The sequence below is a fragment of the Pelobates fuscus genome, chromosome 7 (assembly GCF_036172605.1).
Source record: "Pelobates fuscus isolate aPelFus1 chromosome 7, aPelFus1.pri, whole genome shotgun sequence".
NCBI classification, from domain to species: domain Eukaryota; kingdom Metazoa; phylum Chordata; class Amphibia; order Anura; family Pelobatidae; genus Pelobates; species Pelobates fuscus.
This window is the reverse complement of record NC_086323.1, coordinates 93,809,553-93,824,870: the sequence shown is the minus strand read 5'-3', so window position 1 is coordinate 93,824,870 and position 15,318 is coordinate 93,809,553. Positions and strand designations below refer to the sequence as shown.

The window sequence follows — 15,318 nt, the reverse complement described above, 5'->3', positions numbered from 1 at the left end:
TGTATTACTCAGCCTTGTTACAATGCAGCCGCCCATCCCATGTGTTCCCTATTAAGGGTTAATAATGTGTAGGGGTGTATATAAAAAATACCCCTTTCTGTCTCATTAGAGATTTTTGCCAGAGGCTCAAGGAAGCAAGGTGAATGGTTAGAGTTAGGACCCACCTAGGGGGGTCTGCCTTGATGTGGCAGGTGGGCTCAATCCTCTCATGGCCATTGGAGGTAACTAAAAGACCTCCATTTGTTTTAAAAAATACATAGGGATAAAGGATAGAGCGCAAGTAACATGTTTTTCTTTGGTTTTTACTATGTATTGGGGCTGATGTGTACTGTAGTCATTGCAGCCGCCCAGTAGTGATGGGAGTTGAGCGCAGGACTTTTCTTTCTGCATTTGTATCCAATTTTTGTATTACTCAGCCTTGTTACAATGCAGCCGCCCATCCCATGTGTTCCCTATTAAGGGTTAATAATGTGTAGGGGTGTATATAAAAAATACCCCTTTCTGTCTCATTAGAGATTTTTGCCAGAGGCTCAAGGAAGCAAGGTGAATGGTTAGAGTTAGGACCCACCTAGGGGGGTCTGCCTTGATGTGGCAGGTGGGCTCAATCCTCTCATGGCCATTGGAGGTAACTAAAAGACCTCCATTTGTTTTAAAAATACATAGGGATAAAGGATAGAGCGCAAGTAACATGTTTTTCTTTGGTTTTTACTATGTATTGGGGCTGATGTGTACTGTAGTCATTGCAGCCGCCCAGTAGTGATGGGAGTTGAGCGCAGGACTTTTCTTTCTGCATTTGTATCCAATTTTTGTATTACTCAGCCTTGTTACAATGCAGCCGCCCATCCCATGTGTTCCCTATTAAGGGTTAATAATGTGTAGGGGTGTATATAAAAAATACCCCTTTCTGTCTCATTAGAGATTTTTGCCAGAGGCTCAAGGAAGCAAGGTGAATGGTTAGAGTTAGGACCCACCTAGGGGGGTCTGCCTTGATGTGGCAGGTGGGCTCAATCCTCTCATGGCCATTGGAGGTAACTAAAAGACCTCCATTTGTTTTAAAAATACATAGGGATAAAGGATAGAGCGCAAGTAACATGTTTTTCTTTGGTTTTTACTATGTATTGGGGCTGATGTGTACTGTAGTCATTGCAGCCGCCCAGTAGTGATGGGAGTTGAGCGCAGGACTTTTCTTTCTGCATTTGTATCCAATTTTTGTATTACTCAGCCTTGTTACAATGCAGCCGCCCATCCCATGTGTTCCCTATTAAGGGTTAATAATGTGTAGGGGTGTATATAAAAAATACCCCTTTCTGTCTCATTAGAGATTTTTGCCAGAGGCTCAAGGAAGCAAGGTGAATGGTTAGAGTTAGGACCCACCTAGGGGGGTCTGCCTTGATGTGGCAGGTGGGCTCAATCCTCTCATGGCCATTGGAGGTAACTAAAAGACCTCCATTTGTTTTAAAAATACATAGGGATAAAGGATAGAGCGCAAGTAACATGTTTTTCTTTGGTTTTTACTATGTATTGGGGCTGATGTGTACTGTAGTCATTGCAGCCGCCCAGTAGTGATGGGAGTTGAGCGCAGGACTTTTCTTTCTGCATTTGTATCCAATTTTTGTATTACTCAGCCTTGTTACAATGCAGCCGCCCATCCCATGTGTTCCCTATTAAGGGTTAATAATGTGTAGGGGTGTATATAAAAAATACCCCTTTCTGTCTCATTAGAGATTTTTGCCAGAGGCTCAAGGAAGCAAGGTGAATGGTTAGAGTTAGGACCCACCTAGGGAGGTCTGCCTTGATGTGGCAGGTGGGCTCAATCCTCTCATGGCCATTGGAGGTAACTAAAAGACCTCCATTTGTTTTAAAAATACATAGGGATAAAGGATAGAGCGCAAGTAACATGTTTTTCTTTGGTTTTTACTATGTATTGGGGCTGATGTGTACTGTAGTCATTGCAGCCGCCCAGTAGTGATGGGAGTTGAGCGCAGGACTTTTCTTTCTGCATTTGTATCCAATTTTTGTATTACTCAGCCTTGTTACAATGCAGCCGCCCATCCCATGTGTTCCCTATTAAGGGTTAATAATGTGTAGGGGTGTATATAAAAAATACCCCTTTCTGTCTCATTAGAGATTTTTGCCAGAGGCTCAAGGAAGCAAGGTGAATGGTTAGAGTTAGGACCCACCTAGGGGGGTCTGCCTTGATGTGGCAGGTGGGCTCAATCCTCTCATGGCCATTGGAGGTAACTAAAAGACCTCCATTTGTTTTAAAAATACATAAGGATAAAGGATAGAGCGCAAGTAACATGTTTTTCTTTGGTTTTTACTATGTATTGGGGCTGATGTGTACTGTAGTCATTGCAGCCGCCCAGTAGTGATGGGAGTTGAGCGCAGGACTTTTCTTTCTGCATTTGTATCCAATTTTTGTATTACTCAGCCTTGTTACAATGCAGCCGCCCATCCCATGTGTTCCCTATTAAGGGTTAATAATGTGTAGGGGTGTATATAAAAAATACCCCTTTCTGTCTCATTAGAGATTTTTGCCAGAGGCTCAAGGAAGCAAGGTGAATGGTTAGAGTTAGGACCCACCTAGGGGGGTCTGCCTTGATGTGGCAGGTGGGCTCAATCCTCTCATGGCCATTGGAGGTAACTAAAAGACCTCCATTTGTTTTAAAAATACATAGGGATAAAGGATAGAGCGCAAGTAACATGTTTTTCTTTGGTTTTTACTATGTATTGGGGCTGATGTGTACTGTAGTCATTGCAGCCGCCCAGTAGTGATGGGAGTTGAGCGCAGGACTTTTCTTTCTGCATTTGTATCCAATTTTTGTATTACTCAGCCTTGTTACAATGCAGCCGCCCATCCCATGTGTTCCCTATTAAGGGTTAATAATGTGTAGGGGTGTATATAAAAAATACCCCTTTCTGTCTCATTAGAGATTTTTGCCAGAGGCTCAAGGAAGCAAGGTGAATGGTTAGAGTTAGGACCCACCTAGGGGGGTCTGCCTTGATGTGGCAGGTGGGCTCAATCCTCTCATGGCCATTGGAGGTAACTAAAAGACCTCCATTTGTTTTAAAAATACATAGGGATAAAGGATAGAGCGCAAGTAACATGTTTTTCTTTGGTTTTTACTATGTATTGGGGCTGATGTGTACTGTAGTCATTGCAGCCGCCCAGTAGTGATGGGAGTTGAGCGCAGGACTTTTCTTTCTGCATTTGTATCCAATTTTTGTATTACTCAGCCTTGTTACAATGCAGCCGCCCATCCCATGTGTTCCCTATTAAGGGTTAATAATGTATAGGGGTGTATATAAAAAATACCCCTTTCTGTCTCATTAGAGATTTTTGCCAGAGGCTCAAGGAAGCAAGGTGAATGGTTAGAGTTAGGACCCACCTAGGGGGGTCTGCCTTGATGTGGCAGGTGGGCTCAATCCTCTCATGGCCATTGGAGGTAACTAAAAGACCTCCATTTGTTTTAAAAATACATAGGGATAAAGGATAGAGCGCAAGTAACATGTTTTTCTTTGGTTTTTACTGTGTATTGGGGCTGATGTGTACTGTAGTCATTGCAGCCGCCCAGTAGTGATGGGAGTTGAGCGCAGGACTTTTCTTTCTGCATTTGTATCCAATTTTTGTATTACTCAGCCTTGTTACAATGCAGCCGCCCATCCCATGTGTTCCCTATTAAGGGTTAATAATGTGTAGGGGTGTATATAAAAAATACCCCTTTCTGTCTCATTAGAGATTTTTGCCAGAGGCTCAAGGAAGCAAGGTGAATGGTTAGAGTTAGGACCCACCTAGGGGGGTCTGCCTTGATGTGGCAGGTGGGCTCAATCCTCTCATGGCCATTGGAGGTAACTAAAAGACCTCCATTTGTTTTAAAAATACATAGGGATAAAGGATAGAGCGCAAGTAACATGTTTTTCTTTCATTTGTGACACTAATGAGCAAATGCACTACAGTTCAGTGCAGTAGTTATGGTGCAAACAGTCTATGGATACAATCTATGGATTTTTGCCAAAATATTTAACAACTCTTAATTTGCCTTGATTATGTTCAAATTAAATGTCTTCCATATTAATAGAATGTCTGCTTAGGTTGGCTACGTCACCAACAGTCACTCATCCTACTTTTCGTCTCTACTTTCACTAATTTTAGTATCATGTTATCCCATCTTACACCTTCTCATATGATTTTAAAAAGATTGGTATTTCCTATATTCACTGTTTATCTGTATTGAAGTTTTTTACTTTAGATGTTTAAAACTACATGATGTTGTCTTCTTTTCCAAGTTAGTTTGAGCTAACATTTGCAATTTATTAATCTCCTCTTACACAATTCACAGTTTGACGAATAACCCAACATTTATATAGTTTCAGTAGAGTATATCTATATATGTTTTACCTTCTCCTGCCCACTCTCATTTACACACTTACACAACCTAAATCTACATTGTAAGGGCTCTTTGCTGAGGCCATGTTGATATTCAGAGCATGTGCCATTTCAGAAACACTCTGCTGGTTGTTTATCTGTGCATTTATATTAAATGCAATGGCACAACCTTATCCCATGTGCACAATTGATGAGTCCTTATGCAAGAAGCATTGATGGAGAAAGATGCCTAATATGTATATGTGCAGAGCATCTTCATAAGTGCAGTGGAGGCTGCTTCAAAAGGGACAAAAAGTGGCACATATGCAATATTTTCAAAGTTCTACACGTGATGTACTTATAAAGCCATACATACCGAATTCCTTGGTAGTCATCATTATTTATGTGTTTACCATCCTTTATCCAATGAATAACAGGCACAGGAGTTCCATCAGCTTTGCATACCAGCTGTACATCTTCTCCTGGTACAACATTGACCTCATTTGACATTCCAGAACCAATGATGCTAGGGGGAACTTTAAATATTTACAGAATTATATATGACTCAGTGCAGAACCTCTCATGTCAAAGTCAACTATCCATTTCATAAGAGGCAGTGATTTATAGACTTGCCTTGAATGGTTAGAATGAAGTTCTTCTGAGCTGTGCCTTCTGTGTTTGATGCAAAACATGTGTATGTCCCGCTATCGGTAAGCTGAGCTCTGCTCATTTTCAATTTGCTTCCACCAGAAAGAAACTGAACTTCCAGAGAATCCGTCTGGCCTGCGTATGTATGAACATAACCATATAAAATCGGAAGCAGCTGTTTTCAAAACAAGTTTAAGATATCTTCCACATCCACCATCAATTGAATATTTCTCTGAGTGCACTAAAGCCAAATTCCATTTACTTAAATGGCCCTAATTAAAACAGGAACGTTACAATACTAGACACAAAGATACATTGCCCCTGTTATGCAATTTAAATACTTTTAACCATATCTACTCTGTGCTGCAGCAATACAACCTCAGTCTGAGTTAATGTAAGTATATTTGACAGACTTAAACCAGCCAGTCCATGGCCATGGAAATTTAAATTGGAGTGTAATACAGCCCTTTATAAATTACATATGTAATTGATATAGACAGAGATATGGGAACATAGTATAGCACACTATTTGGCATATTCTGTGTTATGCAATAGATGGGTGCCCATTAACACAGTTAGGGGAATGATATCCACAAGCACATAACAATGCCAGCAATGGCACATCAGATTTAAGTCTGACTAGAAAAGGTGACAGCGAAATAACAGATTAAATAACCAACCTTACTGGTCCTAATAAATGGAGCTTACTAGATCTCTTAAAGCAGAATGCAAATCACTTGGTCAATCTACTTGTTATGTGATGTATGGCATGCTGTATTGATGGTACACTGCCTGGTTATTCTTATACCCTGCCAGAATACAGACTGTTCGTTGCTTACTTATCTGATGTCCACCCTTGAGCCATTTGATGGTTGGTGTAGGGATACCATAAGCATCACACAATAAAGTAACTGTGTTTTGTATAATTCCATTATGATATTCCTCCGATGGACCCTGTATGCTGGGAGGCACTGTAAAAAGAGAAAAAACAATGTTTGTGGTTCTGTTATCTAGCTAACCATACACATGCAGAAGCTATTCTCTGTTTGTCTCAGAACTAAGGTTAAATATCACCACGGTACCTCATGCAAAACTTTGTTTATTCACAAATCTTTTGAAATTGCATGGATAGAATTCTCTGGCTTCACTGATCTTTCATCTTTTCTACTGAATGCAATGCCTTTTGAGGCAGAATTATGTATTACTGTGCAGGTACTGGAATTTCAAGTATCAAGAACTGAGCTAGATTTGTAGATGCAGTATTCACTGTATTACAGATCATACCACACTTATCGTCCACATGTTTCTCCAATAAAATTGCTCATGACTCCCATGGTGATGGGGGATGACACCAATAAATATTATCTAATTAATCCAGTTGATTGTTATCACTATTATTTATATAGTACCAAAACACTTCATAGTTATTGAATAGGGATCATTGACAACAAGTAATTTACATACAAAATATTAACAGAGACAAGAGGTGAAGGCCCTGCTCAAATGAGCTTACAATCTATGAGGAAGGGATATAGACACACATATGACAGGAGAAGGGGAACGAGAATGGGTGTATTTGTTCAGTAAGGAGGAAGTATACTGAGGAGTGAAGTTATTAAGGGCTTTGTAGGTTAGTGTTATCAGTTTGAATTTAATTCTGAAGGGTACAGGGTGTTTGTTATAATTGGCAAAGGGATGAGGTATACACATAGTGGTCAGACAGGAACATTCGTTACTAACTGAAGTAGGGCAATGCGGGTAGTAAATGGCAATAGTCAAGTTGCGAAATTATTAGTGCAATAAGTGGCTTAATTGTATCCTCAGTTAGAAAAGACTGAATGTGGCAATATTTTAAGGTGGAAGTTATAGAATTTGGAAACAGACGGGATGTGAGGAGAAAAGGTAGATTTGAGTAGCTCTAAGACAGTGAGCTTGAAGAGTTGGAGTAGTTGGTCTTATTAATCCCCCCTTGTGTGTGTCTCTGTATATCTGTGTTGCAGTCTATATATGTCTTACTGGGGATACTGTCATCTTATGGAAAGGGAGAGGTAAAGAGGAAAGAAAACCATTGATATTCTTGTTTTGTCTAAGAATTCTGTATATTTTGAGATTGCATTGGAGATTCACTGAAATTCCAGCACATTTCCACTCTCATACACACATATACTTCAAAGCACTTACCATGCACATTCACATAGATTTTTTTATTATCCTGTCCTACAATATTAGTTGCTACACATTCATATTCCCCAGTGTCGGATACCTGAAACAACATGAAGCAAATTATATTGAAGCAAATTATATTGAATCAACAATTTTGAAATCGTTTTCAAATCCCTTATATTTAACCCCTTATGGACACATGACATGTGTGGCATGTCAGGATTCCCTTTTATTCCAGAAGTTTGGTCCTTAAGGGGTTAAACTCAATAAAAAAATTCTAAAAGCCAGTGGAAATTATAAAACTGAGTAGCAGCCAAACTATATAGATATAAGTTATAAAATGCTACTTTAATGGATTTCAAGGTACAACAGAAGAATTAAAATCTCAATTTTCTTTTGCAATTGGTTTGAACTTACCCGCTTAGAGAATGAAATGATTTCGTACAATTATACAGGTAATACTAAATACAGAGATTTTAAGATACAACAGGAAGCATTATGAACTTAATACAAAAACTACCTGGGCATGTTTAATGCTTAAGGTTTGACCTCCATCTAGAGCCTCATGATTGGCAGATTCTGTGATCAGAAGACCATTCTTGTACCACTGCACTGTAGGAGGTGGGAATGCATTTGATTCACAATCCAGCATGACAGATGATGTTACCCGTGCATTTATTTCAGTAGAAGAATCTCTGCTGTTAGCCACAATGCTAGGGGGAGCTGTAAGGGAACATGAACATTTGGTGTATTTTTTTGAGCAAATGCTCCAGTACTAATATGATGCATGAAAGTAAAGTAAAAAACAAACAAACAAACCATAGACATTAAGTAAAATGGTTTTCCTGCTTTCTCCTGCTTGATTGATGGCAACACACTTATACTCTCCAGCGTCTGACAGTTTGGTTTGTAGGATCTGCAGAATTCTTCCACCTAGATGAGAAACAATATTTCCATAATCTATTCTTCAGTAACATATTACCAGCGTAATTGCTAGCATGTTTCTATACTGTAAAAATAAAGATGGCGACATCAAGGTGCGTTTGAACCCGTTTCTCTTTTGAACAGTTTAATGTAGCAGAGCACTGGGAGATTTCTTCATATCCTGAAGCAGTGCTTCGTTAATCCTCCTGATTTAAAGGGAGCCCAGTATTGAGGCCTGTGTTCGATAAACCGGAGATCTCTTGTCTCCGACCAGATTAATAGATAAGCATCTGGAATATTACTGTTGAAGTCAATGTCTGAAACATATTATATGTACAAAGGGAGGCATTCAGTTAAATAGTATAACTGCAGGAGTGGGGAAACTCCACCACATACTCAATCTCAATGTGTAACCTTACTGTGTTATCAGTGCATACATTAAATGATGCTAAGTGAAATACTTTACAGAATATCACCTTCGATGGACTGCTCCTTTTTTAATTTTGAAGAAACACTATAGAGTCAGATACACAAATATGTTAAATACACCATCTAGCCCCCCCCTAAATATAGTAAAATCTTACCTTTATTGCAGACTGCTGCTGCTGCTGGCCCTGCCCCTGCCCCTGCCCCTGAACAGCCTGCTTGGCTGACATAATCAGAAGTGGTGTTTTGAGCCAATCCAATGCTTTCCCATAGGAAAGCATTGGATTGGCTGAGATTGTCAAAGAGGCAGATCAGGGGCAGAGCCAGCACAAGCAAAACCTAGCCCTTATTTGTTTTATTCTTTAAATTCTACAGCAGCATTTATTTATCTCAATAAATAGAGATACATAAAAATGCAGCTTTAATGGTGAAATCCCAATTTTCTGGAAATGTTATCAGGTTTTTCTTTGATGGGGATACACTTATTTTTTCTGAGGGAATACGTTTGTGTTTGTGAGTGTGATAGGGAAGACAGAGAGAGAGAGAGAGAGAGAGAGAGTTAGAAGGGAGAAGAGATAGATACTCACCAGGCACAATAGATAGGTGGTTACCCTGGCTGAGGAATTCTCCGTTCTTCTGCCAGTTGATAGTTGGTGGAGGGAATCCTGTCACTTCACATATCAGTGAGATCAAATGATTCTCCACCACTGTGACATTCTCAAAACTGCTGCCAATAATGCTTGGAGGAACTAAAATAAAAATAAAAAAACATACATCAGCCAATGGTGTGCAACATTAAGGGCACCCATACCACTTCAGTTTATTGGCGTGGTCTGGGTTCATGGCCCCAGGTCCCTTAACCCTGCAACGGTAATTATTGCAGATTTTAATAACCTGCAATAATTACCTTTGAGGGTTAACTCCACTTCTGGTGGCTGTTTGGTACTTCAGGGTCATTAGGCAACTTTTGGTCACCTAACTGATGCTGGATGTCTTCACGCTATGCATGAGGACATCCTGCATCATGTAAAACCTCATAAGAGAGCAGTATACATACTTTCCTAAGGGGGAAATACTAATGTAATTGCGACCATTGTCGCACATGAGTATTAGTACGTCAGCCGACAGGGGATAAGACTGAACCAGAGACATCGGCACTGGAATCAGGTAAGTGACCGAAGGGGTTTTAACCCCTTCTGCATCACAGGGGGGGGGGGATGCAATGGAGAAGGGGGAACTATAGATGGCTATAGTGCCAGGAAAACAACTTTGTTTTTCTGGCACTATAGTTTGCCTTTAAACTACCTGATTACTCAAACTATTCAGAAATGATGCCCCATTTTGAGGGTGTTGGTATACTTGGCTCCAATCCTTATTGAATTATTCAGAAATGTCAATAACTACATGTGGCAAATTAAACACGTGAGCTTCCTTACCCTGAATAATGTAACATTGATAGGGAGTTTAGTAAGGATTGTAACATATATTTAGAATAGGGATTCCTGATCATCGAAATAGAACAAAGTACTGACTTTCATGTAACATTCCAAGACTGATGCAGAATTCAGTGGATTTCTCATGCCTTATTTTTGTTTTTAGTATAATTACATATAAATTTTAGCTAAGAAGGTTATTGGGGGCATTAGGAATCAGTGGAGGATACCATGCACAAATACATTTTCATCCCTCCACTGCTGACCCCACACCTTTAGGAGTTGGTGTCAGAGTAGTAAGCATTTTTGTGGAATAATCTTTTTCAATATGATACAAATTATAGTGTACTACAGTGTGTAATCACTACTTAAAATAACTAATGGTCATGTATTGGATATCCACCTGATCCTTAAATTGTTACAATTATATAAAAAAAAAAAAGCCGATCTCTACACTGATTGGACTTACCATAAATATTTAGATTAAAGGATTTTTGTGCACTTCCAGCTCCATTTTCCACAATACAAGTATATCGTCCCGTATCCATTAATTGAGCACTTTTTATCTGTAAGAGTGTTGGGAATATGAAAATTAATAGTTGTGATACCTTATTTTAATCTCAGTTACTGCTGTATGAAATGTACTATAAGGGAAGTTTTTAAAAATGTTGCGAAAAAGGAAACATATATGGTGATTAATACAACTGCAGAGCTTGCTTCTCTGCATTTTAGTTAAAGGGTGATCCCACACCCAGACCAAGAACTCTCTAAAACCCAATCCGGTGATGTCACTCCCCCTTGCAACAGGAGCAAGAGCACTTGCCCATCACAGGGGAACATCGCCAGTATGCTATGTATACTGACGACGGACACAAACTATGCACAGTTTTAACATTCATGGTGTTCATGGTGCTTGGAGTAACCCTTTAACCCCTTAAGGACACATGACATGTGTGACATGTCATGATTCCCTTTTATTCCTAAAGTTTGGTCCTTAAGGGGTTAAAGGAAGCATTAATACAATTTTCACAATGAAGTTCAAATGCAATATCCATCCTAGTTCTAATAAACATTGCAAGGATAATTTAAAGAAGAATTCTAGGTAAAAGAATATAAATGTAAATTTTCATTGCGTCATGCAGGATGGACCACAAAGAGTTTATCCTTTAAAAGACAACTGTGCTGCAAAGAAACATGATCTTTGTTGAATTCAGTATTACTTAAAAAAAGTAGAGCTGTTGTGCGTGTCACAATGCAGCACAGCATAAATTCTGCTCCATTAACACAGCATAAGAATATGTGAATTTTTCAATTCATGTTAGAAAATATATCCTTTAAAATGCAAACATAACCTGAAAACTATGCTAAGACTTTAAGGTTACTGTTCCAAACATCATACCACCAAATTAACTCTCTTACTTCCTCACATTCCCATATGCCCAGCCATTCTTTCATCCTGTGATTTTGGCCACAAATAATTGCCTACGTTCTGTATAGATAATTATTGGCTTCCCTTTTCACCCTAGATATTTCTGAACTATATTTATAATTTTAGGTTGGCTGAGCATCATGGGAAACAGAGTTTAGAACAGCTGGTATGTCAAGGTTAGCTTGAGAACATCCTTGTTTAAAGGTAAGTTCTTGTGCCCAATACCCTTAATTTTTTCACTAATCATGCCTTGTTATAGTAATAGCTTTGCAAATTATGTCGAAGCCCTACAAACAAAATAATTGTGATACTTGATAAGGATTGTAAAATACATCAATATACCTGCAGAGATCTCCCACTCAAAAAATACTGGTATTGTTCTGCTTTTTCGATTTGCTGCCCGTCTTTCTGCCAAGCTATGGTTGGGATGGGTTCACCTTTTACTGAGCAGTTTAAGAGAACTGTATCATTCACCAAAGCTGTGATATCTTCAGACAAATTATCATCTTCAAACGTAGGTGGCACTGCATCAAAAAGTAAAGAGATCATTATCACATTATGTTATGGTATCTTTTGGGTATTCACTACAATGCAGTGTGGGCATGTGCTTCCTGGGAAACACCATAAATCCTTTTATGATGGTATTTTATGAATTTATTTGGCTATATTGCTCCTTTCCCATACATGTCTTGCTGTTCAGATATATATAGTGGTATATAGTTTTTATGCTTGTATACATATATGCATATTATATATATATATATATATATATATATATATATATATATATATATATATATATACACTTTTCAATGATTTCTCAATTCCTTCTTCCACTAGTCCAATAAAAAGTTGTTAAACAATAATAAAAATATACATTATGTTGTATATATAAAAAAAAATAAAACATGATCTGTCCATTGAAATAATGGGCAGATCGTATAATATTTATATTTTTTTGAAACAGCATACAGCACAGGGGGCGAATGCCACTACGCAGTCCACAGCCTTTAATATCAGTGTATTAGCAGGAAACAAATTCCTGACCCTAGCTCTAATAATAGGAATCCTAACTAGGCCTTGCCCCCCAAGATGTTACTCTAACCATACATCTAGCCACAACCCTAAAGAATAATATAATATAAATACTTAATGGTCAAACTAATAAGGGGAAATTATTCCATTGCAGAGAGAGTCTAGAGAGTCAACTTTCGGACTCATGTCTCCAAAACTATTCAATGGTGTTTTTTATATTTTTTAATAAAAACACAACTGGCTGCTGACACAGATACAATGAATCCAATGGACATCATGATGATTATAATTTTCTTTGATAGATAATTTAGAGAAAGAATATGTTTGTTGTCATTAACCTGTAGATAGCCTGGGCACACAGGCTACATCCAATGCAGATTTTTAGTTGAAAGCGGAATGTTCGACTAACGAGTCTTTATCAAGCCACATGCTCTTATTACTTGGAATGTTGCCTAATGCTTCCAATAAAAGTCTGTATTGTATGTACTCTGGGTGCCCAGACCTGCTTGATTCTTCATATTTGAGGCATTGCCACCCCTGTCTATGTGGCAACAAGTGATTGTCTTAACTAGTTAAAGCGTGTGCAAACCCTGATTTTTAGTTTAAATCTATAGATGGTGTGTGACAGACAGACCAATGGACAGACGGATAAGCAAGAACAAACTGAAAAAATGGGACGAATTGAATGCCAAAGTGTTAGATTAACATTAAAATAACTGCACACGAAAAAAAAAAACTGACCTTGAGAATGTTTGTGTTTTTGGCCAGAATTGTGCAACGGTTGCAAGTTTACTGTAGTTAACTAAACCTCTTATCTTTTTAAATGTTCAGTTATTATTATTAATGTATAGTACTTTTGCCAATGGAGTAAATCTGTTTAAATGTGATATATCCTGGTTGAAGTAACTTTTGACATTGACTTGTTTTTTTACTTGCTTTAACCCATTAAGGACCAAACTTCTGGAATAAAAGGGAATCATGACATGTCACACATGTCATGTTTCCTTAAGGGGTTAAAAGAATTACGTGAATGGATAATTTAAATGTAGGTGTTTACAACTGGTGAAGTTTAAAAATTGTGGGGTGATGGATTTTGGGGTGTAACTTGACTCAACCAACTGACTTTTTGGCATATTTAATTCCCTGTTCTCAATCCCTAACTCAATGAATAGGCATTCTCTGTTGAACACCATAGACCTACCGATATGCATATTTGGCAAACCAAAAAACTCTTTAAAGACGCCTGACCCCCAACCCGTCATGCTGTCACCCAAAAACAGACGCAAAAGACAGGACATTTTGCAGACCTGTGTTCTTTAATGTAATGGTCCAATACAAAACTAATGGATAGGCATGTACATGGGGAAAATTTTCGGTTCGGTTCGGCATTCCGAAATTCGGGACTTCGCAATTCGGGACTTCGGCACTTCGGTTCGGCACTTCAACACTTTGGAACTTCAGCACTTCGGCATTTTGGAACTTTGGCACTACGCGACTTCTCTTACAGCCATTTGTAGATAACTCCCTAATTCCCACAGTATTAGGGAGCTATCTACTAAAAGGCTGAAAGACCTAAATTGGTCTTTCAGCCAAATTTACTAATACTAAGTAAAAATTACTTAGTATTAGTAAATTTTGCCCCTACTCACTATACCGCGAGTAGGGGCATGTTTATTAAAAAGTGAGCAGAAAGTGGTATTTAGGGCCCCCACCCACCTCTCAGGGGTGGGGGCCAGGGGAGAGGACAATAGATCCCCCCCTTATTGGTATTTAGGGCCCCCAGCCACCGTTTAGGGGTGGGGCCCAAGGGGGAGGACATTAGGTGTCCCCCCTTATTCTAATTTAGGGCCCCCACCCACCGCTCAGGGGTGGGGGCCAGGGTGAGGACATTAGGTCCCCCCTTATTCTAATTTAGGGCCCCCACCCACCGCTCAGGGGTAGGGGTCAGGGGGGAGGACAATAGGTCCCCCCCTTTTATATAATTTAGGGGCCCCTCCCGCCGCTCAGGGATGGGGGCCAGGGGGGAGGACAATAGGTCCCCCCCATTATTTTACTTTAGGGCCCCCACCCGCCAGTCAGGGGTGGGGGGCAGGGGGGAGGACAGTAGGTCCCCCCCTTATTCTAATTTAGGGCCCCCACCCACCACTCATGGGTGGGGGCCGGGGGGAGGACAATAGGTCCCCCCCTTATTTTACTTTAGGGCCCCCACCCGCCGTTCAGGGGTGGGGGCCAGGGGGAGGCAATAGGTCCCCCCTTCAGGTTAGAAGCCCCCACTCGCACAGCACGGGTGGGGGCTCAGGCTGCTCACTGTTTACTAGACATGCCCCTACTCGCGGTATAGCGAGTAGGGGCATAATTTACTAATACTAATTAATCTTTACTCAATATTAGTAAATTTGGTTGAAAGACCAATTTAGGTATTTCAGTCATTTAGTAGATAGCTCCCTAGTACCGTGGGAATTAGGGAGTTATCTACTTATTCATTCCTGTAATTCCATTGACTGGCTAAGTAACTTTTTATACGAATGTGTGTTACTTGATTGTTGTAAGTATTGCAAATGCTTACAGGTGAATCCTGGCTATGTTTGTATACTTTTTATTTAAACTTGTATACATAAACATAAACTTGTGTAACATTCTTCCTTCTTCCACTGGGTAAGTATATTAGTACTTAGGCAATACTGTGCTTTGGAACTTTGGCACTTCTGCACTTTGACACTTCGGCACTTCGGCACTTCAGCACTTTAGGAAATTTGGCAATTTCGGAACTTCGGGATTTCGGCAATTCGGAACTTCGGCAATTCAGCTATTCGGATATTCGGAAGTACCTGAATGTCCGAATTGCCCGAAATTCGTCCGAATTCACATTCGGACCGAAACGAATTGAACATGTC

The 15,318-nt window shown here is 39.5% G+C and overlaps 1 protein-coding gene across 1 annotated transcript in view; it reads right to left on the bottom strand.

Moving 5' to 3' along the window:
* HMCN1 (hemicentin 1) overlaps positions 1–15,318 on the bottom strand; it is a 224,346-nt gene that overhangs the window by 87,197 nt on the left and 121,831 nt on the right. Inside the window, exons 56-64 of the mRNA XM_063426207.1 lie at positions 11,732–11,913; positions 10,430–10,526; positions 9,115–9,276; positions 7,997–8,110; positions 7,698–7,900; positions 7,196–7,277; positions 5,854–5,985; positions 5,000–5,149; positions 4,743–4,902 (exon numbers count right to left, since the gene is read on the bottom strand). Of these exons, the coding sequence (XP_063282277.1) occupies positions 4,743–4,902; positions 5,000–5,149; positions 5,854–5,985; positions 7,196–7,277; positions 7,698–7,900; positions 7,997–8,110; positions 9,115–9,276; positions 10,430–10,526; positions 11,732–11,913 (1,282 nt within the window). The remainder of the gene's footprint in view (positions 1–4,742; positions 4,903–4,999; positions 5,150–5,853; positions 5,986–7,195; positions 7,278–7,697; positions 7,901–7,996; positions 8,111–9,114; positions 9,277–10,429; positions 10,527–11,731; positions 11,914–15,318) is intronic.